General features: G+C 39.2%; 1 protein-coding gene across 1 annotated transcript in view; it reads right to left on the bottom strand.

The window, feature by feature from the left end:
- ksr2 (kinase suppressor of ras 2) overlaps positions 1-26,862 on the bottom strand; it is a 137,456-nt gene that overhangs the window by 8,376 nt on the left and 102,218 nt on the right. The window contains exons 14-19 of the mRNA XM_088336947.1: positions 20,199-20,268; positions 11,589-11,637; positions 8,723-9,084; positions 6,115-6,211; positions 5,921-6,054; positions 4,248-4,382 (exon numbers count right to left, since the gene is read on the bottom strand). Coding sequence (XP_088193073.1) covers positions 4,248-4,382; positions 5,921-6,054; positions 6,115-6,211; positions 8,723-9,084; positions 11,589-11,637; positions 20,199-20,268 — 847 coding nt within the window. The remainder of the gene's footprint in view (positions 1-4,247; positions 4,383-5,920; positions 6,055-6,114; positions 6,212-8,722; positions 9,085-11,588; positions 11,638-20,198; positions 20,269-26,862) is intronic.

Genomic DNA, 26,862 nt, shown 5'->3' with positions numbered 1-26,862 from the left:
ATTGATATTGGTCATGATTACTGATACGGGGCACCTGAGTAAGCTCCGTTGCCGCTGATTGGCTGCTTCCTCCTTTTTAAACCCCCGCCTTCCTGACAACATTGGTCGGATCGTTTGTGAACCTACGCTACACGCTAGGCAAACTTTTGTGACTCCTGCCCTGTTCTCCGTCTGATTCCCGTTGCCGACCTTTTTCTGAACCCGTTTACGTATTTGCTCCTCCGTCCCGGCCATCAACCTGTTTTTTCTTGTTGTCAACAACTACCTTCGCTCGACACGGAAGTGTCATTTCCGCGTTCCAGCTATTTGTTACCCGTGACAGATGATCATCGGATCGTGGATGCAAGTCCTTTTTTATATTTAGATTTTTTTCTAGTCGAAATTGTAAAAAAACAATGCAACAGCACCTGATTCCGAACTGGTTAGACAGGACCTACTTCCATTTTTTGTGTCCTCAAATCCCTGCTTTTTAAAAATAGGGCAAAAATGTTACTTTTTAGGATGGTATTGTTCATATTATTCCTCTATTCTTTGTGCTTGAACTTGTAAAAAACACTGCAACAGCACCTGATTCCGAACTGGTTAGACAGGACCTACTTCCATTTTTTGTGTCCCCAAATCCTTGCTTTTTAAAAGTATGGCAAAAATGTTACTTTTCAGGATGGTATTGTTAATATTTCCTCTATTTTTTTCCTTGAATTTCCTAAAAAAAACGCTGCAACAGCACCTGATTCCAAACTGGTTAGACAGGACCTACTTCCATTTTTTTTGTGTCCCCAAATCCTTGCTTTTTTAAAATAGGGCCAAAATGTTACTTTCCACGATGGTATTGTTAATATCATTCCTCTGTTTTTTTCCTTGAACTTCCTAAAAAAAACGCTGCAACAGCACCTGATTCCAAACTGGTTAGACAGGACCTACTTCCATTTTTTGTGTCCCCAAATCCTTGCTTTTTAAAAGTATGGCAAAAATGTTACTTTTCAGGATGGTATTGTTAATATTTCCTCTATTTTTTTCCTTGAATTTCCTAAAAAAAACGCTGCAACAGCACCTGATTCCAAACTGGTTAGACAGGACCTACTTCCATTTTTTTTGTGTCCCCAAATCCTTGCTTTTTTAAAATAGGGCCAAAATGTTACTTTCCACGATGGTATTGTTAATATCATTCCTCTGTTTTTTTCCTTGAACTTCCTAAAAAAAACGCTGCAACAGCACCTGATTCCAAACTGGTTAGACAGGACCTACTTCCATTTTTTGTGTCCCCAAATCCTTGCTTTTTAAAAGTATGGCAAAAATTTTACTTTTCAGGATGGTATTGTTAATATTTCCTCTGTTTTTTTCCTTGAACTTCCTAAAAAAAACGCTGCAACAGCACCTGATTCCGAACTGGTTAGACAGGACCTACTTCCATTTTTTGTGTCCCCAAATCCTTGCTTTTTAAAAGTATGGCAAAAATGTTACTTTTCAGGATGGTATTGTTTATATCATTCTTCTATTCTTTGTACTTGAACTTGTAGAAAAAAAAAACGGTGCAACAGCACCTGATTCCAAACTGGTTAGACAGGACCTACTTCCATTTTTTTTGTGTCCCCAAATCCTTGCTTTTTAAAAATAGGGCCAAAATGTTACTTTCCACGATGGTATTGTTAATATCATTCCTCTGTTTTTTTCCTTGAACTTCATAAAAAAAACGCTGCAACAGCACCTGATTCCAAACTGGTTAGACAGGACCTACTTCCATTTTTTGTGTCCCCAAATCCTTGCTTTTTAAAAGTATGGCAAAAATGTTACTTTTCAGGATGGTATTGTTAATATTTCCTCTATTTTTTTCCTTGAATTTCCTAAAAAAAACGCTGCAACAGCACCTGATTCCAAACTGGTTAGACAGGACCTACTTCCATTTTTTTTGTGTCCCCAAATCCTTGCTTTTTTAAAATAGGGCCAAAATGTTACTTTCCACGATGGTATTGTTAATATCATTCCTCTGTTTTTTTCCTTGAACTTCCTAAAAAAAACGCTGCAACAGCACCTGATTCCAAACTGGTTAGACAGGACCTACTTCCATTTTTTGTGTCCCCAAATCCTTGCTTTTTAAAAGTATGGCAAAAATGTTACTTTTCAGGATGGTATTGTTAATATTTCCTCTATTTTTTTCCTTGAATTTCCTAAAAAAAACGCTGCAACAGCACCTGATTCCAAACTGGTTAGACAGGACCTACTTCCATTTTTTTTGTGTCCCCAAATCCTTGCTTTTTTAAAATAGGGCCAAAATGTTACTTTCCACGATGGTATTGTTAATATCATTCCTCTGTTTTTTTCCTTGAACTTCCTAAAAAAAACGCTGCAACAGCACCTGATTCCAAACTGGTTAGACAGGACCTACTTCCATTTTTTGTGTCCCCAAATCCTTGCTTTTTAAAAGTATGGCAAAAATTTTACTTTTCAGGATGGTATTGTTAATATTTCCTCTGTTTTTTTCCTTGAACTTCCTAAAAAAAACGCTGCAACAGCACCTGATTCCGAACTGGTTAGACAGGACCTACTTCCATTTTTTGTGTCCCCAAATCCTTGCTTTTTAAAAGTATGGCAAAAATGTTACTTTTCAGGATGGTATTGTTTATATCATTCTTCTATTCTTTGTACTTGAACTTGTAGAAAAAAAAACGGTGCAACAGCACCTGATTCCAAACTGGTTAGACAGGACCTACTTCCATTTTTTTGTGTCCCCAAATCCTTGCTTATTAAAAGTATGGCAAAAATGTTACTTTTCAGGTTGGTATTGTTAATATCGTATCTCTTTTTTTTTGTGCTTGAATTTGTAAAAAAAAAAAACGGTGCAACAGCACCTGCATCCGAAGCTAATTGGACACATCGTGCAAAATGCGGTCATTATAGCCGATGTTGTTTGGTTTTTTTCTTTTGTTAATGCGCCGCCGCACCGTCTAAATGGCGCCCACCCACGACGAGCACGCAGAGCCTTGGAAGAGGCACTGGAGCGCTAACAAACCCTATATATTACGTTTAGGAGTAATCTGATTACAAGGGCAAAGCAAGAGCGAGGCCGTGGCGCAAAGTTCTGACACGAAATAAATGAAGATTTCATGCATGTCGCTCAATAAAAACAGAACAATAACGTGCTTGCCAGAAGTACGGACTTACACTGTAAATGGATGGATACACTGGTGGTCTTTTTGCCACAGAATGAGATGGTGAGAGAGAGATGTTGAAAGAGAAAGAGAAAAAAAAGAGAGAGAAATGGTGAAAGAGAGAGAGAGAAAGAGAGAGAGAGAGATGGTGAAAGAGAGATGGTGAAAGAGAGAGAGATGGTGAAAGAGAGAGAGAGAAAGAGAGAGAGAGATGGTGAAAGAGAGAGAGATGGTGAAAGAGAGAGAGAGAGAGAGCCGGTGAAAGAGAGAGAGAAAGAGAGAGAGATGGTGAAAGAGAGAGAGAGAAAGAGTGATGGTGAAAGAGAGAGAAAGAAAGATGGTGAAAGAGAGAGAGAGAGGAAGAGAGTTGGTGAAAGCAAGAGAGAGGGAGAGAGAGAGCAAGAGAGAGAGAGAGAGAGAGAGAGATATTGAAAGAGAGAGAGAGATAGAGAGAGAAGGGGATGGATGCAAGAGAGAGTCAGGGTGAGAGAGAGAGAGAGAGTCAGAGAGAGAGAGAAAGAGAGAAAGGCATGGATACAAGAGACAGTATGAGAGAGGGATAGAGGGAGAGAGAGAGAGAGAGAGAGAGAGGCATGGATACAAGATAAAGTATGAGAGAGAGCGAGAGAGAGAGAGAGAGAATGGGATGGATGCAAGAGAGAGTCAGGGTGAGAGAGAGAGAGAGAGACAGAGAGAGAGTGAGAGAGAGAGAGAGAGAGAGAGGCATGGATACAAGAGACAGTATGAGAGAGGGAGAGAGAGAGAGGGAGAGAGAGAGTCAGGGAATGAAAGAGGGAGAAAGAGAGGGAGAGAGAGAGAGAGAGAGGCGTGGATACAAGAGAGAGCATGAGAGAGAGAGAGTCAGGGATTGGGAGAGAGGGAGAGAGAGAGAGAGGGAGACAGGGACGGAGAGGGAGAGAAAGACAGGCATGAATACAAGAGAGAGTATGATAGAGAGAGAGGGAGAGAGAGAGGCATGGATACAAGAGAGAGTATGAGAGAGAGAGAGAAAGAGAGAGAGAGGGAGAGAGAGAGAAAGAGAGAGAGAGAGAGAGAAAGAGAGGGATGGATACAAGGTATCGGTGGCGGTTCGGTACTGACCCGAATGCGAAGACGTCGGACTGTTTGGAGAAGGGCAGCTTGTCTTCTTCGGTGTCGGGCGAGAGCTGTCGGATGATTTCGGGGGCCAGGTGACACAACCAACCTTTCGGGATCTTCAGCTTGTCTTCTCGACGACTGGACGAGCGGGACGAGCAAAAAAAATGACTTTATTACTGAGCAACAGCTTGACGTTAGCTTATGTTAGCTTAGCATTAGCTTAGCCTTGAAAGAGTTTAACTTAAACACAATAAAAACAATTTAAAAAGAATTGAAGTGAGGCCAGTAGTATTAAATTGTCTTAGCTTAGCATTAGCATAGCCTTAAAAGAGTTTAGCTTAAGGTTAATTTATTGTATAGTAGCCGAGCATTAGCTGGTCGTCACCTGAGCATTAGCCCGGTGTATGAAAAACATTAGCGTGATGTTAGTTTAGCATTAGCTTAGCATTTGATAAGTGTTAGCTGGACGTTAGCGTAGTGTTATCTAAGCATTTCAGTGATTGTTGGCCCAGCATTAGCCGAGTGATAAATGAAACACAAAAAAACAATTAAAAACAAGTTGAAGTGAGGCCAGTAGTATTAAATTATCTTAGCTTAGCATTAGCATAGCCTTAAAAGAGTTTAGCTTAACGTTAATTTATTGTATAGTAGCCGAGCATTAGCTGGTCGTCAGCTGAGCATTAGCTTGGTGTAAGAAAAACATCATTGTAATGTTAATTTAGCATTAGCTTAGCATTTGATAAGTGTTAGCTGGACGTTAGCATAGCGTCATCTAAGCATTACAATGATTGTTCACCCAGCATTAGCTGAGCGATAAGTTAAACACGATAAAATAAATTAAAAACAAATTGAAGTGAGCCCAGTAGTATTAAAATCGTCTTAGCTTAGCATTAGCTTAGCTTTAAAAGAGTTTAGCTTAACGTTAGTTTACTGTATAGTAGCCGAGCATTGGCCGGTCGTCAGCTGAGCATTAGCTCAGTGTAAGAAAAACATTAGCTTAGTGTTCGATAAGTGTTAGCCCAATATTAGCATAGCGTTAGCCCAGCATTTCACTGATTAATATTATATTTGTCTAAATTCTGAAAAAAAAAATAATTAAAATAAATGAAAATAAAAAATAATGGATTTGACAGAATTTAGTAAAAATAAGGCAAAAAAATAATAGCATATTTACAATATTTAAGTTCAAATAATAATTTTTAAAATTCTCGAGAGAAGAATAGTAATGTAATTGTCTTATTGTGATAAATAAGGATTATTTTTAAAAGGTTAAAAATAACATTTTATTTGTCGGTTTTCAGTGAAAATAACAATTGTTTTGAAATGTAAAAAATGAGCATTATTTCAGTTGATTTATTTGATTTCCGTGACCTATTTTATAAAATGTCAATCGCAATCTTAATATTATTATTTTAGTATAAATAATTTTGAAAATGTGAAGAAAATGATTTTTTTTTTTTAAACATCTTTCTTTTGTTTTCCCCCAAAACTTTTTTTTTAAAATTCTGGATTGAGAAAAATAATGATTAGCTAAATTGTCTGCCATGCATATTTTACACAAAATTTTCCCTTCTTACCCCCGAAATATTTTTAAAAATATAAAATTTGAAAAAAACAAATATTTAAAATGTGAAAAAAGTACAAAATAATGATTTCTTGACCAAAGCACCAATCACCTGCCGGCTTGCAGCACCCCCGAAATGGTGAAGAGTCCGAAATCGGTGATGACCACTTTCCCGTTGTCGTAGAAGACGTTCTTGGACTTCATGTCCTTGTGGAGGATTCCCTTGGCGTGCAGGTAGCCCATACCCTGACCACAAAACCGGTCCCTTAGTCTGGTGAGTACCTCGGGAACAACCCTGGGCCTTACCTTGACCATCTCTTGTGCGATTTGTCGGGTCTTGTTGACGTCCAGGACCACCTTCACGTCGCGCACCACCGAATAAAGCGTCCGGCCTTTGCAAAGGCTGCCGGGGAACCGGACCAGAACATCGAGGTGAGAACACGAAACGAAAACCGGGTGAGGATGGGAAACGAAATCAAGGATCAAAGGAGAGTCAAGGAAGTCAAACTGCGAAAGTGGTGAATGTGAGAAGAGGAGATACAAGCGGGAGGGCCGAAGCTTTGTAGGAGGTGGATGATGAAACCGGAGCCTGTTCCTAGAAAAGTCCTTCAAAAGACTGCAAAGTCTACAGTTCACAATCATGAATTGCTCAATTGTCTTTCGAAACTCAATTTAAGAATTCCGCTTGGAAAAAGAGAAGATCTTGAGGTTCAGGGTTGTCAAATAGTTTGGGACCTGGAGTTCTCGATAAGAGGCAGGAACTCTGCAGTTCATGACGTAAAATCTCTCCATAGACTTTTCTGACCGAAGTCCTAGTTAAAAAAAGTTGAAGACCCTTAAGTTCAGAGTTGTCAAATAGTTTGGGACCGGGAGTTCTCAAGAATGGGCAGGAACTCTGCAGTTCATGACTTCAAATCTCTCCATAGTCTTTTCTGACTGGATTTTAGAAGTCCTAGCTCAAAAAACTGAAGACCCTTAAGTTCAGGGTTGTCAGACAGTTTGGGACTCAACGTTTTCAAGCAACTGGCAAAAATTCAGATAGTCTGTGATCCCAAATGCTCTAGAGTCCATGCTTTCTCTGACCTAAACTTGGGAGTCCTAGATGAAAAACTGAAGACCCTTAGGTTCAGGGTTGTCGGACAGTTTGAGACCTAAAATCCAAAGGTGAATTGTAGAAACTGCAGTAAGAGACTTGAAAAGTCTTCATTTTTCCTACAGTTGGATACCTAGACTCAGGATTTTCAGTCATTTTTGGTCTCTAGCTCCTCAAGCAACTGGCAGAAATTCTGGAGTCTATAACCTCAAATTGCTCTAGAGTCTTTGCCTTTCCTGACCTGAACTGAACAACTTTGCGTTCAGTAATGTCAGATATTTTGGCCCTCAAAGTCTTTAAGAAATGTAAGGGCCCTAGTCGGAAAAACTGATGGCCTTTCGGTTCACAAAAGTCAAGCTGACAGAAGTTCTGACCTCAAATCGCTCAATAGTCTTCTCCTTTTCTGACATAAATTTGAGAGTCCTAGTAGGAAAAGCTGAAGACCTTGAGGTTCACAATTCTTAGATAGTTTGGTTACCAACATCTTTAAACACCTGATTGGAAACTCCAGTCCACAACCTCAAAATACTTAAGAGTCTTCAGCTTTCCTGACCAACAAGGCCCTTCATATGAAAGCCGAACACCTTGAGGTTCAGGATTCTCAGACTGGCATTGAAACTCCACGTCCTCAGGGAACTGACAGAAACTCTACAGTCTATCGCTCGAGACTTTGCCTCCCCTGACCTCTATTTAAGACTACTTGTAGGAAAAGCCAAAGACTTTAAGGACCAGAATTGTCAAGCTGGCAGAAGCTCTGTAGTCCATGACCTCAAATAGCTCAAGAGTCTTCTCCTGTCCTGACATAAATCCTTGTAGGGAAAGCCGAAGACCTTGAGGTTCACCATTCTTAGATAGTTTGGTTACCAACATCCTCAAACACCTGGTGGAAACTCCAGCTCATAACCTCAAAATTCTTAAGAGCCTTCGGCTTTCCTGACCAACAAGGCTCTTCATATAAAAGCCGAAGACCTTGAGGTTCAGGATACTCAGACTGGCATTGAAACTCCACGTCCTCAGGGAACTGACAAAAACTCTACAGTCTATCGCTCGAGTCTTTGCCTCCCCTGACCCCTATTTAAGACTACTTGTAGGAAAAGCCAAATACTTTGAGGACCAGAATTGTCAGACTGGCAGAAGCTCTGCAGTCCATGACCTCAAATCGCTCAAGAGTCTTCTTCTTTCCTGACATAAATTTGAGAGTCCTATTAGGAAAAGCTGAAGACCTTGAGGTTCACAATTCTTAGATAGTTTGGTCACCTACATCCTCAAACACCTGTTGGAAACTCCAGTTCACAACCTCAAAATTCTTAAGAGTCTTCAGCTTTCGTGACCAACAAGGCTCTTCATATGAAAGCCAAAGACCTTGAGGTTCACAATTTTTAGATAGTTTGGTAACCAACATCCTCAAACACCTGGTGGAAAATCCAGTCCACAACCTCAAAATTCTTAAGAGTCTTCAGCTTTCCTGACCAACAAGGCTCTTCATATGAAAGCCGAAGACCTTGAGGTTCAGGATTGTTAGACATGCATTGAAACTCCAGGTCCTCAGGGAACTGACAAAAACTCTACAGTCTATCATTCGAGTCTTTGCCTCCCCTGACCTCTATTTAAGACTACATGTAGGAGAAGCCAGACTTTGAGGACCAGAATTGTCAGACTGGCAGAAACTCTGCAGTTCACAACCTAAAGGGTCTTTGGCTTTCCTGATCTCAATGTAAGAGTCTTCATAGGAAAAGCCAAAGATCTTCAGGATCGTCAAACATTTTGGGAAAATCCAGACCACAGTTGGAAAAACAAAACGAGATGAGATACCAGACATACCTGGTGATGATGGCCAGGTGCGGCGGACTCATGCAGGCCCCCATGAAGAGGACCACGTTCTCGTGTCTGGTGTTGCGGTAGGCCATGACCTCGCGCTTGAAGGCCTTGAGCTGGTCTTGGTTGTCGCGTTCGATGTCGATGAGGCGGACCGCCACCTCGCCGTGCCAACGCCCGCGAAAAACTCTCCCGAAGCGACCCTTGCCGATCATCTCGCCCATCTGAAGCTGCTCCAGGGGGATGTCCCACTCCTGCAAGAAAATACTGGTCTGGCTGGCCTTGCGGGGGAAGTTGCGGGCCGACAGCAGAGAAGGGTTCATTTCCTCAAACTCGTCGCCCGATTCGTCCTCGTTGGCTTCTTCGTTCTGGAAGGCGACAACGGAATCCGTTTGGCCCAAAAACTTCAGATTTAGATTTTATGCTAGGAGATTAGCACAGGGGTCTAAAACTCGCAACCCATGGCAAAAGCGGCCCTCAGGATGATAGGCTTGATATAAAAGTTAAAGGGACCACTAGATGTCGCTCTATTCTGTCCTGTAGACACCCAGACCCTAGATACGGCAGCCCAAAAAGTAAATTGAATTAGAGACCCCTGGACAGACTGAGGAGATAATTTCTTTCTCATGCCAAAATAAAAGGCTTGTGTGAGAACGTCACGCGATTGGGTCCTGTTTCTGTTCTGGTTCTTGAAAGCGGTGGCTTCAAATTAAAACTTATTTCAAAATATCCAATTACAAAGATTGTCAAGAATGAAAAATATTCTCTTGCTATAATCATTTCCTTATTTTTAAAGCGACAGTGTATCTTATTCAGCGCATCCTAGTGGTTAAAAAAAACTGCAACGCGCCCCAGACACATAGCTAATAGAAACAGTACAAAAAATGCAGGATTGTGTCACTGACTTGCAAAACTGGTTACGCCTGTGTGTTATCTTCAAGGTTCTTGATCGGTGCAAGCTTCATTTTCATGGTTATCATGTTTTTGTTTGTCATTTTCGCATCACTGCAATCCTTGAGTTCCTAGGCTAATATTTACTAGCTTAGGGTCTCTATTAGCGACTGTATTTTCAGTACAAAACAGCAGTATTGTGTCACTGACTAGCAAAATGCTTACGACTGGTTACACTGATTTGTGTACCTTCTTCGTATTTCCTGGTCAAAGCGAGCTTCGTTCCCATGGTTAACAGGTTTTTGCTTCTCCCTTTAGCATCACTGAAAACCTAGGGACCTTTAATTGTGTTGCTGACTGCAAGAATGTTTACGAATCGATTCGAAAACTGGTTACGCCAGTTTGGGTGCCTTCTTCGTATGATATCATTCAAAGCTTAGTTCCCATGGTTATCATATTTTTGTTTCTCCATTTAGCTGTAAAGTAGGCTTAAACGTATTTGCTCAAAAGTGTGTGTTTCTAATCAGATTTTATGGCCCTTTTTAGCGTCTCCGAGGTCTCCTGTCTTTGTTTGAGAGTGTTGGTACTGTCCCAGGGGGGAGGGTCAGAGGGAGTTTCTTTTCCTTCTTTTTCTCAGTACAATTCCACCCTTGTGACTTCAATAAAATAGAGCGCAGAAGGGGAAGGATTTCAGAAGGAGTTTTTGGCCAGAGAGTCGAAAGATCCCTTCTCCAACTGCAGTTGTCTAGAAAACTCAAAAAGTCTTTGCCTGAATTTCCTTCTATGATTAGTCAATATTTTTTAGCTCTCCCACACGACCTTTAATTTATAAATACAGTACAAAAAAATGAAGTATTGTGTCGCTGACTGGAAGAGTGTTCACAAATCGATTCGAAAACTGGTTACGCCAGTTTGCGTGCCTTCTTTGTATTATTTCATCATTCAAAGCTTGGTTCCCATGGTTATCATATTTTTGTTTCTCTATTTAGCTGTAAAGTAGACTTAAACGTATTTGCTCAAAAGTGTGTATTTCTAATCAGATTGTATGGCCCTTTTATTGGGGACTCGATCAAAGACTGATTACACCCACCTGTGTGTCTTTTTCATGTTTCTTGGTCATCGCAAGCTTTGTTTCCATAGTTATCTGGTTTTTGCTTCTCTCTTCAGCATCACTGAAAACCTTTGGACCTTTTATTTATATGTACAGTCCTAAAAATGAAGTATTGTGTCGCTGACTTGAAAAATGTTTACAAATCGATTCGAAAACTGGTTAGTTTGCGTGCCATCTTCGTATTATTTCATCATTCAAAGCTTGGTTCCCATGGTTATCATATTTTTGTTTCTCTATTTAGCTGTAAAGTAGGCTTAAACGTATTTGCTCAAAAGTGTGTATTACAAATCAGATTGTACGGCCCTTTTTTTTGGGACTCGATCAAAGACCGGTTACGCCCACTTGTGTGTCTTCTTCGTATTTCCTGATCATCGCGAGCTTCGTTTCCATGGTTATCATATTTAGCTTCTCCTTTTAGCATCACTGAGAACCTTTTAGTTTATAAATATAGTACAGTAATGTGCCTTCCCGCCACTCTTTTGGACCTGAATGAAGAACTGATTCGGATGCGCCGATGTTAGCATTTGCTCCCGGTCGGTTTTGAAATGCCGGATGAAAATAAAAGCAGAATTATGAAAGGGAAAAACAGCCCGAGGGGGCCCCTGGGAAGGAACGTGATGATTCATCTGCGTGTGATTTGAAACACAATGAATGAATGGGAGCTTTTTCGAGACGCCCGCCGGATTCCCATTCCCGGCAATCGGCGAGGCCATTCAGCCCCAAATGAAGCGGGTTCTTTAGCGCCTCTCGCCTGTGACGCACGACGTACCTGGGGGGCGGGGCTTTTGGAGGGGGAGGGGTCAGCCAAAGATCCCCTACCCCAAAACAATGAGCGTGGAAATAGATACGGGAAAAAGAAAATGGACTCACGTCGGAAGTCGGTTCCACTTCGATCTGAAGTAACGGGTTCCCCTCGTTCCTGCAAGCACAAACAGCACGGGTCATAAATCATTCCTGACTTAAAATGTCAAAAACTTTTATTGCAAAGTCACTCATAAAAACTAACACATGTTGATTATAATTTTGTCAAAATTAATGTTACATGATTATAATGCCACAGTGTGACCTATGAACACTTGACAATAGAACGCTTGCAGAAGGAACCCCATAATGGTAGGGTTATTTTGGAAAACAGGACACTTGCCAAGAAGAATGCTTCTAAAGCCAGGATTGGTTTATTTTGACAATAGAACGCTTGCAAAAAGAACCCCATAATGTTAAGGTTATTTTGGACTACAGGACACTTGCAAAGAAGAAACTTCTAAAGCCAGGATTGGTTTATTTTGACAATAGAACACTTGCAAAAAGAACCCCATAATGCTAGAGTTTTTTTGGACGACAGGGAATCGAACCTGCGACCTCTTGATCTCAAGGCAAGCGCCTTACCTCCTGAGCCAATGCCGTATTTGCCAACAGAAACGCTTATCGTGCCAGGCTCGGATGTTTTTCTTTTGAGGAGATCTCAAGTGGTGTTCAGAACATCTGGGAGGGTTTGGGCCGTATGCCCGAGCCACTTCGGCACGTCCTCCTCAGCGAGGGGCTGCTGCCGATTGGCCGAGCAACCGGTGATTGGGCAGGAAGCCCCGTCGGGTTTCAAGATGGAGGTTCGGGGCCCGCATGGTCAATCAGGACTTGGCCCGAATTCCATTTTCAAGTCGATACAACATGAATCGTTCCGGAGGTGAAGAAGGTGAAATTGTTACAAAGCGGGGGATAAGAACCTATGCTAATTAGCCCTAAAACCCCCAACCCACACATAAGAATAAGAGGAGCATCCCCGCTGTCACGGTTGCCATGGCGCCCATCTGGCCCCGCCCGTGTGGCGCCAGCTGCGGCTCGTGAACAGTTTGGCTTTCTGTCTATTTAAGCTCAGTGCTCTCATTTTTCCTTGGTCAGTCCGTCAACGAACCTCTGCCCCGCAAGACGTGGGTTTCGTCTCGGTCTTGTTCCAGTTGGTTTTTCCTGTCCGGTATTGTTCCCCTTTATTTTGTCCTGTTTAATATCGGTTTCCAGTTTCGTTCCTGTCTATTACTGTCCTGTTTATTATTTTCTCCAGTGTTTGTTCCCGTCTAGTTTCTCCTGTTTATTTTCAATAACCTCATTCATTATCTATATGAAACTTGCATATGGAACTTTAGGTTCCTGATAAGGGAGTTCTTGATCTGCAACGAATCTGGGCAGTGACATACTACATTCAGGGGATGCAATTAGACCCGCTCGTGCGGCACCAGCTGCAGCTTTTTGACAGATTAGCTATCCTTCTATTTAAGCTCAGTGCTCTCATTTTTCCTTTGTCAGTCCGTCAACGAACCTCTGCCCCGCAAGACGTGGGTTTCGTCTCGGTCCAGTTCCTTTTGGTTTTTCCTGTCCGGTATTGTTCCCGTTTATTTTGTCCTGTTTAATATCGGTTTCCAGTTTCGTTCCTGTCTATTACTGTCCTGTTTATTATTTTCTCCAGTTTTTGTTCCCGTCTAGTTTCTCCTGTTTATTCACGATATCCTGATTCATTATCTATCCGGTCTGTCCCGTCCGTCCCATATCAACTCGGGCAATTGGAATCGATCTCGTCGGCCTCTGGCGTCCTGTCTTTCCACGCCAGACTGCTGTCTAACGTGCATGACACCCCATTTCCCGTACAATAAAAGGCTTGTGTGAAAACGTCACGCGTTTGGGTCCTGATCCCGTTCTGGTTCTCGACACCCGCAACTCTAAATCCGATCAACTTAAAGATTCCCAATTCCGAAATCTCAACAAATACACAACAGAGAGGGGTCGGGCGGGAAGGCATCGTGATGTTGCCGCGTGGCGGTGCGTCGCCATGGCGATAAGCCAGCCACAAACGGATAGCGTAGCCCTCGCCGGCTACGTCGCTAACCGCATTAGCATTCATCCATCTCGTGGTGCGGAATGAGCCCTGTGGGCGGAGAGGTCGGCGGCCGGATTAACGCACGCTCTCGAACGCGCCGTCCCACGCGCAGTTTTAAAGCTGCGCAAACTCTCATCCACTCACAAAGCGTTCAATGGAGTGAATAGGAAAATCCTGGCACAAGTAGAGCTCAGGATTGTGGAAACAGAAAAAGAACGGCTTTTTTTTTTCATCATCGTTGATTAGCTAAGCTCATGCTACTTAGCGAGGGAAACACTCTTCATTTTTCTGGTTTGTCGCAAGCTTCGTTTCCATGGTTAGCAGGTTTTTGTGGAAGCTCTTGAGAATCATTGCAAGTTTTGAGACCCATAGCTAATGAATACAGTGCAAAAATACAATAGTGTATCGCCGACTCACAAGGTCTTTATGAAGCACACAATGTTTCTAACTGCGCGAAGAGAAAGGCATTGTTGGAAGTAGTTCAGCCAACTTTTTCATGATTCCGTGAAGCAAACCAATAGTAGACCAACATTTTCATATCATGTTGACCAACAGTAGTCAGGCATCTTGGACATGTAACCCTACTTATCATAGGTTTGCTTCTCCATTTAGCATCACTGCTACTTAGTGAGGGAAACACTCTTCATTTTTCTGGTTTGTCGCAAGCTTCGTTTCCATGGTTAGCAGGTTTTTGTGGAAGCTCTTAAGAATCATTGCAAGTTTCGAGACCCATAACTAATGAATACAGTGCAAAAATACAATAGTGTATCGCCGACTCACAAGGTCTTTATGAAGCACACAATGTTTCTAACTGCGCGAAGAGAAAGGCATTGTTGGAAGTAGTTCAGCCAACTTTTTCATGATTCCGTGAAGCAAACCAATAGTAGACCAACATTTTCATATCATGTCGACCAACAGTAGTCAGGCATCTTGGACATGTAACCCTACTTATCATAGGTTTGCTTCTCCATTTAGCATCACTGCTACTTAGTGAGGGAAACACTCTTCATTTTTCTGGTTTGTCGCAAGCTTCGTTTCCATGGTTAGCAGGTTTTTGTGGAAGCTCTTAAGAATCATTGCAAGTTTCGAGACCCATAGCTAATGAATACAGTGCAAAAATACAATAGTGTATCGCCGACTCACAAGGTCTTTATGAAGCACACAATGTTTCTAACTGCGCGAAGAGAAAGGCATTGTTGGAAGTAGTTCAGCCAACTTTTTCATGATTCCGTGAAGCAAACCAATAGTAGACCAACATTTTCATATCATGTCGACCAACAGTAGTCAGGCATCTTGGACATGTAACCCTACTTATCATAGGTTTGCTTCTCCCTTTAGCATCACTGCTACTTAGTGAGGGAAACCCTCTTCACTTTTCGTTTGTCAGTCCGTCAACCAACCTCTGCCCCGCAAGACGTGGGTTCTGACTCGCTCCTGTTTTCCTGTTGGTTTTTCCAGTCCAGTATTGTTCCCGTTTATTTTTGTCCTGTTTAATTTCAGGTTGCAGATTTGTTTCCATCTGTTTTTTTTCCTGTTTGTTATTTGATCCAGTTTTCGTTGCTGTCTAGTTTCTCCTGTTTATTTTCAATATCCTGATTTGTTATCTATCTTGACTGTCCCGTCCTGTCCGGTATCGACCCCATCTGTCCGGTATCAACTCGGGCAATTGGAATCGGCAAGATGTGGGTTCTGACTTGCTCCTGTTTTCCTGTTGGTTTTTCCAGTCCGGTATTGTTCCCGTTTATTTTTGTCCTGTTTAATTTCAGGTTGCAGATTTGTTTCCATCTGTTTTTTTCCTGTTTGTTATTTGATCCAGTTTTCGTTGCTGTCTAGTTTCTCCTGTTTATTTTCAATATCCTGATTTGTTATCTATCTTGACTGTCCCGTCCTGTCCGGTATCGACCCCATCCGTCCGGTATCAACTCAGGCAATTGGGATCGATCTCGTCAGCCTCTGGCTTCCTGTCTTTACACCCCAGACCGGCTGCCTAACGTGCATGACTCCCCATTTCCCGTAAAATAAAAGGCTTGTGTGAGAACGTCACGCGTTTGGGTCCTGATCTAGTAAGACTTTTCATTGTGTCAAAGTTCCTTCAGTCATGTTTCATCAAACATAAGAATGAATTATCCGCTGTGAGAAAGGATCAGTAAAAAAAAAAGGGAAGGCATCTGCTCCGGCACGAGATGAGGATTCCGACCCGGTCGAAGCGGGCCTAACAAGTGGCACGAGTGGACAGATGGCGCCGGGCGTCATAAGCTGTTGAGGATTCTGCACGGATCTCTTTCAGGAATGACGACAACTTGTTTACTCCGAGTGATCCGGATTCGAGACGATGGGAGAGGGCGACGCGCGGAAAAAAAAAAAGAGAAAGAATGATGACGGACGGAGACGTTGATTGAATCAAAGAAGATGCTCCTCCATGCTCTTCGAGTCTCCCGGAGCGTGAGCTAACGTTAGCGCTCGTCTCCTCGCTCGGCTGAGCTTCGGCGCCGCGATTCGGACGGAAAGCGGAAAATGCAAACGGACGCGCTAACGAACGGCGTCGGAGCGCTAACACCGGCTAGCGGGCGGCGTGGATTTCTTATAGTACGGACGAAGACGAAGAGAATGCTTTGAGCACAGTTGATTCAAATTCAAACTACAGTAGACTCGGTATACAGTGTCCCCGCCTTAGGACGTTTTCAGTTAGGAGTAATTCAACCTACAGTGGATGCCCCCGCCTTATGGTGTTTTCATTTATGTGTAATTCAAACTACAGTGGATGCCCCCACCTTAAGACTTTTTTATTTAGGTGTATTTTGGACTACAGTGGACGCCCCCACCTTAAGAAGTTTTCACTTAGGTTTAATTCAAATGACAATGGATGCCCCCGCCTTAAGACATTTCCACTCAGGTGTAATTCAGACTACAGTGGACACCCTCTCCTTGAGACGTTTTCAATTAGGTGTAATTGAAACTGCAGTGGACGCCCCCGCCTTAAGAAGTTTTCAATTAAGTGTAATTTAAACTAGTGGACACCCTCTCCTTGAGACATTTTCACCTACGTGTAAATCAAACTACAGTGGACGCCCCCGCCTTGAGACGTTTTAAATAAGGTGTAATTCAAACTACAATGGACGTTAGGACGTTTTCAGTTAGGTGTAATTCAAACTACAGTGGATGCCCCCACCATAAGACTTTTTTATTTAGGTGTAATTTAGACTACAGTGGACGCCCCCACCTTAAGAAGTTTTCACTTGGGTGTAATTCAAACTACAGAGGATGCCTCCACCTTAAGACGTGTTCATTTCGGTCTAATTTAAACTACAGTGGATACCTCCACTGTAAGATGTTTTCATTTAGGTGTAATTCAAACTACAGTGGATGCCCCCACCATAAGACTTTTTTATTTAGGTGTAATTTAGACTACAGTGGACGCCCCCACCTTAAGAAGTTTTCACTTGGGTGTAATTCAAACTACAGAGGATGCCCCCACCTTAAGACGTGTTCATTTCAGATTAATTTAAACTACAGTGGATACCCCCGCCTTAAGATGTTTTCATTTAGGTGTAAATCAAACTACAGTAGATGCCCCCACCATAAGACTTTTTTATTTAGGTGTAATTTAGACTACAGTGGATGCCCCCACCTTAAGAAGTTTTCACTTGAGTGTAATTTAAACTACAGAGGATGCCCCCCCTTAAGACGTTTCCCATTTCGGTCTGATATAAACTACATTGGATGCCCCCACCTTAAGAAGTTTTCACTTGGGTGTAATTCAAACTACAGAGGATGCCCCCGCCTTATGATGTTTTCAGTTAGGTGTAATTCAAACTACAGAGGATGCCCTCGCCTTATGATGTTTTCAGTTAGGTGTAATTCAAACTACAGTGGACGCCCCCTCCTTGAGATGTTTTCACATAGGTGTAATTAAAACAACAATGGACGGCCCCACCCTAAGACTTTTTTACTTAGGAGTCATTCAAACTACAATGGATGCCCCCGCCTTAAGACGTTTTAATTTAGGTGTAATTCAAACTACAGTGGATGCCCCCGCCTTAAGATGTTTTCAGTTAGGTGTAATTCAAACTATAATGGACACCCCCACCTTAGGACATTTTCACTTAGGTGTAATTTAAACTACAGTGGATATAATATTTATATTATTACAGGTCGAAGTATTTTTGAAGTATTTCTGTCAACATATTTCTGTAGTAGTGTTTCTGCGTTGTAGTTTTACCATAGTGGAATGTTTGTAGTATTTCTGTAGAAGTATTTTTGAAGTATTTAGAGAGTATTTTTGTAGTACTTCTAGTGTAATATTTATTTAGTAGTATTTTCGTATTTATAATATTACTGTAGTAGTATTTTTGAAGTATTTCTGTCAACATATTTCTGTAGTAGTGTTTCTGCGTTGTAGTTTTACCATAGTGGAATGTTTGTAGTATTTCTGTAGAAGTATTTTTGAAGTATTTAGAGAGTATTTTTGTAGTACTTCTAGTGTAATATTTATTTAGCAGTATTTTCGTATTCATAATATTACTGTAGTAGTATTTTTGAAGTATTTCTGTCAACATATTTCTGTAGTAGTATTTCTGCATTGTAGTTTTACCATAGTGGAATTTTTGTAGTATTTCTGTAGAAGTATTTTTTGAAGTATTGGGAGTGTATTTTTGTAGTACTTTTAGTGTAATATTTATTTAGTAGTATTTTCGTATTTATAATATTACTGTAGTAGTATTTTTGAAGTATTTCTGTCAACATATTTCTGTTGTAGTATTTCTGCGTTGTAGTTTTACCATAGTGGAATGTTTGTAGTATTTCTGTAAAAGTATTTTTGAAGTATTTAGAGAGTAATTTTGTAGTACTTCTAGTGTAATATTTATTTAGTAGTATTTTTGTATTTATAATATTAATGTAGTGGTATTTTTGAAGTATTTCTGTCAACATATTTCTGTAGTAATGTTTCTGCGTTGTAGTTTTACCATAGTGGAATGTTTGTAGTATTTCTGTAGAAATATTTTTGAAGTATTTAGAGAGTAATTTTGTAGTACTTCTAGTGTAATATTTAATTAGTAGTATTTTCGTATTTATAATATTACTGTAGTAGTATTTTTGAAGTATTTCTGTCAACATATTTCTGTAGTAGTGTTTCTGCGTTGTAGTTTTACCATAGTGGAATGTTTGTAGTATTTCTGTAGAAGTATTTTTGAAGTATTTAGAGAGTACTTTTGTAGTACTTCTAGTGTAATATTTATTTAGTAGTATTTTCGTATTTATAATATTACTGTAGTGGTATTTTTGAAGTATTTCTGTCAACATATTTCTGTAGTAATGTTTCTGCGTTGTAGTTTTACCATAGTGGAATGTTTGTAGTATTTCTGTAGAAATATTTTTGAAGTATTTAGAGAGTAATTTTGTAGTACTTCTAGTGTAATATTTAATTAGTAGTATTTTCGTATTTATAATATTACTTTAGTAGTATTTTTGAAGTATTTCCAAAGTAGTACTGTATTTCTGTAGTATTTCTGTATTATTTTTAAGGTATTTACTGAGTAATATTTTGGAGTATTTTTGTGGTGTTTCTGTGGTAGTATTTTTGAAGTATTTAGAGTGTAATTTTTAGTATTTCTAGTGTAATATTGATTTAGAAGTATTTTCATATTTATATTATTACTGTAGTAGTATTTTTGAAGTATTTCCAAAGTAGTACTGTATTTCTGTAGTATTTCTGTATTATTTTGGAGGTATTTACTGAGTAATATTTTAGAGTATTTTTGTGGTGTTTCTGTGGTAGTATTTTTGAAGTATTTAGAGTGTAATTTTTAGTATTTATAGTGTAATATTTATTTAGAAGTATTTTCGTATTTATATTATTACTGTAGTAGTATTTTTGAAGTATTTCCAAAGTAGTACTGTATTTTTGTAGTATTTCTGTATTATTTTTGAGGTATTTACTGAGTAATATTTTGGAGTATTTTTGTGGTGTTTCTGTGGTAGTATTTTTGAAGTATTTAGAGTGTAATATTTTAGTATTTCTAGTGTAATATTTATATTATTACTTTAGTAGTATTTTTGAAGTATTTCCAAAGTAGAACTGTATTTCTGTAGTATTTTTGAGGTATTTATTGAGTAATATTTTAGAATATTTTTGTGGCGTTTCTGTGGTAGTATGTTTGTTGTACAAATAAGGTTAGTACCGAAAAAAAAAAGTTGTATTCGTAGTACTATTATATATATATATTGTCATCGTATTTGGATCATTTTGGTTCGGCGGGCCAGATCAAAAAGCCTGGCGGGCCGAATGTGGCCCACGGACCATAGTTTGCCTTTCCCTGTTCTACAATAGTCTGTGCCCATCATGCCAATCGTAAAGCTGTTCCCACCTTAGTAACTCCATTATACTAATTCCATTTATTTTTTCCCCTTAGGGAAATTCCTTTTCCCAGACTGTACCCAAGGGGTACAGTAGGTGCTGTCGCAGTAGAGCGTGCACCAAACGACTTTGTATTGTCTCCGATTTGTGTACTAGCCAGTCCCGATCCGGCTTATCTTCCGGAGACCGGGTCTTCTTAGTAAACGGGACAACTAGCATAAACAGATAACAATGCTAAAATCGTCTTTTGCTAACTCACCCGGGTTCCGACAAGACGGGATGCAGGATGACTTGTGGCGCTCGACTGGGCGGGGCCTCCAGAGTGACGTCTGACCAATCAGAACAGGCAAAAAAAAATAGAAAAGATTAGTTTGGGTTTTCGGAGAAGGAAGGTCAGGATCCGGCATACTAGTTCAATGTCAGATGGAAACAACCAGGGGGGAGTGGCTGAAGTGTGCCCACCTGCGTCTCATTCAGAGAATGAACATTAAAAACCTTTTGGTGTATATTTGGGCCAAAGCAGTGCTAATAGAAATATTCCGCTGTTCTTAAATGGACAGCGTTTCATATTTGTCCACTAGATGTCACTGTCATGTGGAGTGCAAGCATAAAATGAGTCCAAAGAAGGTTACAAACTCCGGAGACTGAAAGTAGAAAAAAAAGCAGGCTTTTCCTGCAATTTGTAGCCAGCCTTTCAGAAGGAAAGACAAAAAGAAGGGAAAAGTTTTTATAAAGAAATAAAAAAGGGAAGAAGAAATAAAAGGAAAAAAGGAAAAAAAGGAAAATGCAAAAAAAAAGTGGAAGGGGAAAGTAAAGCAAAAATGGAAGAAAAGAAAGAAAAAAGGAAAGAAAGAAAAGAAAGGAGAAAAAGACAAAACCGAAAGAAAATGGAATTTCCCCTTTTATTTATTTTTGTAATTTTCTTTTTTTGTGTAATTTTCCTTTCCTTTTTTTATGAGTTTTCCTTTTTGTTGCATTTCTTTTCTTCATTTTTCTCTTTTATGTTCTTTTTTCCTCTTTTTAATTTTTTTTCCTATTTACGTTTTTTATTTTTATTTTCCTTTTTTTTGTTCTATTTTTCTTTCATTTCTTTTTTTAATTGTCTTTTTTCTTTTTTCATTATACTTTTCCTTATTTTTGGTCTATTTTTGTCTTTTTTTTTTTCATTTATCTTTTTTTTTTGTGGTCCTTTCTTCAATTTTATTTTTATTTCTTTTTTATTTTTCCCATTTCTCTCATTTTCCGAAAGTAATAGGATGCTTTTTGGTCACTTGGGTGGGTGTATTTTGTCTTCTCCCGTTGTGCTTTTAGCACTCGTTTTCAGTGGCGGGAAAACATAACACACACTGTCCCTTTAACCGCCGTTAGCGAAAGTGCTAAGAAGCTAAGCGCTAAAAGTGAGTCCAGTCGCCTCCAGCTATCTCCAAATCCAATCAAACGAAGCTTCTCCCGCTAATAAGAAAGATTTCCATTTCCTCAGGAGCAATTTCTTTCTTAGCCACGCCCCTTTTTTAATTATGCAAATGGAAAAGTGCCGCAAACCCCTTGACTAAATACAAAACCCAGAGAATGTCTACAATCAAACGGCGATTCTCGCAAATTGCTACGCTAAATTGCTCAATGGCATTTTTGTTCCCGCATTCCGGCGAAATGTTCTCAACCCTCACTCAGGGAACCGCTCGATTAGCGTGGTATCGGTATGCAGCGGCCTCACCTTGCGACGATTGGCCCCCTCTTTACAGCATTTTACCCACAACAAATGACTTCTTATTTCTTATTTCTAATAACAAACTGGTGACGACTTTCAGGGGGCCTTCTTCTTATTTCTTCATAAACGCAAGCTTTGTTTCCCTGGTTATCATGTTTTTGCTTCTCCCTTTAGCATCACTGCAAGGCCTAGGACTTATAGTGCAGTGTTTTTCTAACTTTTGGGAACGAAGGCATCCTTTTTTAAGGAATTAATAATAATCTTTATCATATATTATTTTTATATTTTTAACCTGGTTTTCAAGTTTTCATCCTCCATTTTACTATTTCCTTTTTGAAATTTTTTGTTTGTAACACGTCTTTAGTAGTATTTTTGAAGTATTTCCAAAGTATTAGTGTATTTCTGTAGTTTTTTATGAAGAGTTTAAAGAGTAGTATTTCTCGTAGAATTTCTGGTGGAACACGACTTTAGTTGTATTTTTTTAATATTATAGTGATACTGTAGTAGTATTTTGAAGTATTTCCAAAGTAGTACTGTATAGCTGCAGTATTTCTGTCTTCTCTCTAAAGTATGTAGAGAGTACTATTTTTGTAGTATTTCTGGTGTAATATTTCTCTAATTATATTTTTGTATTTTTGTATTAGTGTAGTAGTATTTTTAAGTATTTCCAAAGTATTACTGTATTTCTGTAGTTTTTAATGAAGAGTTTAAAGAGTAGTATTTCTCGTAGTATTTCTGGTGGAACACGACTTTAGTTGTATTTTTTTAATATTATAGTGATACTGTAGTAGTATTTTGAAGTATTTCCAAAGTAGTACTGTATAGCTGCAGTATTTCTGTATTAATTCTAAAGTATGTAGAGAGTACTATTTTTGTAGTATTTCTGGTGTAATATTTCTCTAATTATATTTTTGTATTTTTGTATTAGTGTAGTAGTATTTTTAAGTATTTCCAAAGTATTACTGTATTTCTGTAGTTTTTTATGAAGAGTTCAAAGAGTAGTATTTCTCGTAGAATTTCTGGTGGAACACGTCTTTAGTTGTATTTTTTAATATTATAGTGATACTGTAGTAGTATTTTGAAGTAATTCCAAAGTAGTACTGTATAGCTGCAGTATTTCTGTAATCATTCTAAAGTATGTAGTGAGTACTATTTTTGTAGTATTTCTGGTGTAATATTTCTCTAATTATATTTTTGTATTTTTTGTATTAGTGTAATAGTATTTTTGAAGTATTTCTAAAGTATTACTGTATTTCGGTAGTTTTTTTTAAGAATTTAAAGAGTAGTATTTCTCATAGTATTTCTGGTGGAACACATCTCATCTCATCTCATTAGCCGTACCGCTTATCCTCATTAGGGTCGCGGGGGGGCTGGAGCCCATCCCAGCCATCTCCGGGCAGTGGGCAGGGGACACCCTGAACTGGTTGCCAGCCAGTCGCAGGGAACACGTCTTTAGTAGTATTTTTTTAATATTATAGTGATACTGTAGTAGTATTTTTAAGGTATTTCCACAGTAGTACTGTATATCTGCAGTATTCCTGTATTAATTCTGAAGTATGTACAGAGTACTATTTTTGTAGTATTTCTGGTCTAATATTTCTCTAATAGTATTTTTGTATTCATAGTCTTACTGTAGTAGTATTTTTGAAGTATTTCTAAAGTATTACTGTATTTATACATTATTTCTTTCATATTTTTTAATGAAATTCAGAGTAGTAGTTTTGTGGTATTTCTGGTCTAATATTTCTCTAATAGTATTTTTGTATTCATAGTCTTACTGTAGTAGTATTTTTAAGGTATTTCTAAAGTATTACTGTATTTATACATTATTTCTTTCATATTTTTTAATGAAATTCAGAGTAGTGGTTTTGTGGTATTTCTGGTCTAATATTTCTCTAATAGTATTTTTGTATTCATAGTCTTACTGTAGTAGTATTTTGAAGTATTTCCAAAGTAGTACTGTATAGCTGCAGTATTTCTGTCTTCTCTCTAAAGTATGTAGAGAGTACTGTTTTGGAGTATTTCTGGTGTAATATTTCTCTAATAGTATTTTTGTATTCATAGTCTTACCGTAGTAGTATTTTTGAAGTATTTCTAAAGTATTACTGTATTTATACATTATTTCTTTCATATTTTTTAATGAAATTCAGAGTAGTGGATTTGTGGTATTTCTGGTGTAATATTTCTCTAATAGTATTTTTGTATTCATAGTCTTACCGTAGTAGTATTTTTGAGTATTTTTCAAATAGTTGATGTGCCAACTCATAAAGATGGGAACACTCTAGATCTTGTCCTGACCCGTGGCGTAGTAGCCTCAAATGTTACAGTGTTACCGTATCCTAATGCCATCTCTGATCACTATTTTGTTAAATGTGAGGTGTTGTTTAATGTTTACTGTGATAAGGAAAATATAGGCTTTAGCAGTCGCAATATCCGCCCTAAAACGGTGTTAGCCTTAAAAGAATTATTACCTACGGTAACTGCAGCCTTCCCTTCGTACACTGGGTCTGTTGACTCACTTCAATACTGCTTTGGTAAATGTTCTTGATTCTGTGGCGCCCCTAAAGTATAAATTCCGACCCAAGAAGAATACACCTTGGTTTACTGAAGAAACTAGGTTACTCAAACAAAGTTGCAGAAAAATTGAACGAAAATGGCGCACTACTAAGCTGGAGGTTCTTCGACTGGCCTGGTGTGACAGTTTGCTGAAATATAAAGTAGCTCTTGCCTCAGCTAAAGCTTCGTATTTCTCTAAGATTATTGTTGAACATAAGAATAATCCAAAATTTTTATTTGACACAGTGGCGAAACTTACCAGACAACAACTTAACCCAAATGGTTGCACTCATTCTGCTAATGACATTATGGAATTTTTTAATAAAAAGATTCAACTAATCAGGAATGAAATTTTAAAAGAACGCTCTGTTTCCTCCTCCTATATCAAAGATGTGGAGGTGCTAGGTATGGACTGTGTCAGCGGTTGTTTAGAAACATTCTCTAGTTTCAATGAATTGTCCCTTGATAATCTAACACAGATGGTCAGTAGGGCCAAACAAACTACGTGCCTGCTTGATCCGTTTCCAGCTTCACTGGTGAAGGATCTGTTTGAGATCTTAGGACCATCAGTTTTAAATATTATTAATATATCGCTATCCTCGGGTATTGTTCCTGTAGCCTTCAAGTCTGCCGTCATTAAACCCACGCTTAAGCGACCTAACCTTGACCCAGAAAGCCTAGGTAATTATAGGCCAGTGTCAAATCTGCCATTTCTTGCGAAATTACTTGAAAAGGTCGTTGCACAGCAGCTAAATGACTTCATGTCAGAAAATAACCTTTTTGAAACTGTCCAGTCAGCATTTAGAGCAAATCATTCTACTGAGACAGCCCTTGCAAAAGTAACCAATGATCTCCTTTTAACAATAGATTCTGGTGCCTCATCAATGTTACTGCTGCTGGATCTCAGCGCTGCTTTTGATACGGTCGACCACAACATATTATTGATTCGTCTAGAACGCATTGGTATCTCAGGAACTGTACTCTCGTGGTTTAGGTCCTACCTGTCAGACAGGATGCAATGTGTTAACTATGGCAATATGACCTCTAAACAATCTAATGTCCCTTGTGGTGTTCCTCAAGGCTCTGTACTTGGCCCCCTTCTTTTTAGTATTTATATGATCCCGCTTGGTGACATTATCCGCAAGTATAATATTAGTTTCCATTGCTATGCAGATGACACTCAACTGTATGTGCCACTGGAAAAAACTGGACATTTAAGTTTTAGAAATCTGGAGGATTGCCTTACTGAGATTCAAAGATGGATGTCAAATAATTTTTTACGCCTTAACCCAGAAAAAACTGAAATGTTGATTATTGGTCCAGCTCACTGTCGTCATTTGTTTTCAAACATTACCCTGAACCTAGACAAATGTAATATCACCCATAGTGACTCGGTCAAAAATCTAGGTGTTATATTTGATCCTAATCTGTCGTTTCAGTTACATGTGAAAAATATGACTAGAATAGCTTTCTACCACCTCCGTAATATTGCGAAGATTCGTTCAATGCTGTCCCAATCAGATGCAGAGATTTTAATTCATGCGTTTATTACTTCTCGGCTCGATTACTGTAATGTATTGCTTTCTGGTCTCCCGATGTCTAGCATTAAAAGTTTGCGGCTGGTTCAGAATGCGGCAGCTAGACTTTTGACTAAGACTAAAAAGTTTGAGCATATTACACCTGTATTGGCCAACTTGCACTGGCTCCCAGTCCACTTAAGATGTGACTTTAAGGTTCTCTTATTAACATATAAATGTTTGCATGGGCTTGCACCCTCTTATCTCTCCGATTTGATTTCCCCCTATGTTCCTGCACGGAGTCTGCGCTCGGAAAATGCCGGTCTACTTGTGATTCCGAGAGCCAAGAAGTCTGCGGGCTCGAGAGCGTTCTCCATCCGGGCCCCGGTGTTGTGGAATGCCCTGCCTCTGGAGATAAGATCTGCAACCTCAACGGAAGTTTTTAAATTGAGGCTTAAGACACACTTCTATTCCAAAGCATATGATTGATGCCCACCTCGTATTCTGTTTTGTCCTGTCTTTTTCTGAGGCCTGCCTGGCTGATACGAAGGAGAAGGATGATTTGGGATGGGTCAGCGGACCGGGGTCTGACCTGCAGCATGTCAACCCCTGCATTTACCAGCTGGCGTCGTCGTTGATGTCATGCTCTTTCCGGACATTTTCAACATCTTACCTAGTGTTTACTATTCTGTGTACAGTAATGCTAATTGTAATTCACCCTGTTCAATCCTGGAAGGGGGATTACCACATGTGAGGTCCTTTCTCAAGGTTTCTCTTTTCTCCTCACACTGAGGTTTTTGAGTTTTTCCTTGCCCGCATGCTGGTTTGCTAGTTTAAGATCAGGTAATTGTGTAATTTTGTAACTGTAATCCTGTGCAGTCCTTTGAGACATTTTTGTGATTAAGGGCTATATAAATAAATTTGACTTGACTTGACTTGACTTGAAGTATTTCTAAAGTATTACTGTATTTATACATTATTTATTTTATATTTTTAGAGTAGTGGATTTGTGGTATTTCTGTTGTAATATTTCTTTAGTAGTATTTTTGTATTTAAAGGATTACTGTAGTAGTATTTCTGAAGTATTTATTAAAGTATTAATTTATTCCTGTAGTATTTAATTAGTATTTCTGGTGGAAAAT

The sequence above is a fragment of the Urocampus carinirostris genome, chromosome 5, assembly GCF_059441175.1.
Source record: "Urocampus carinirostris isolate Australia breed hairy pipefish chromosome 5, RoL_Ucar_1.0, whole genome shotgun sequence".
Classification (NCBI taxonomy): domain Eukaryota; kingdom Metazoa; phylum Chordata; class Actinopteri; order Syngnathiformes; family Syngnathidae; genus Urocampus; species Urocampus carinirostris.
This window is presented reverse-complemented; position numbering and strand designations above follow the sequence as displayed.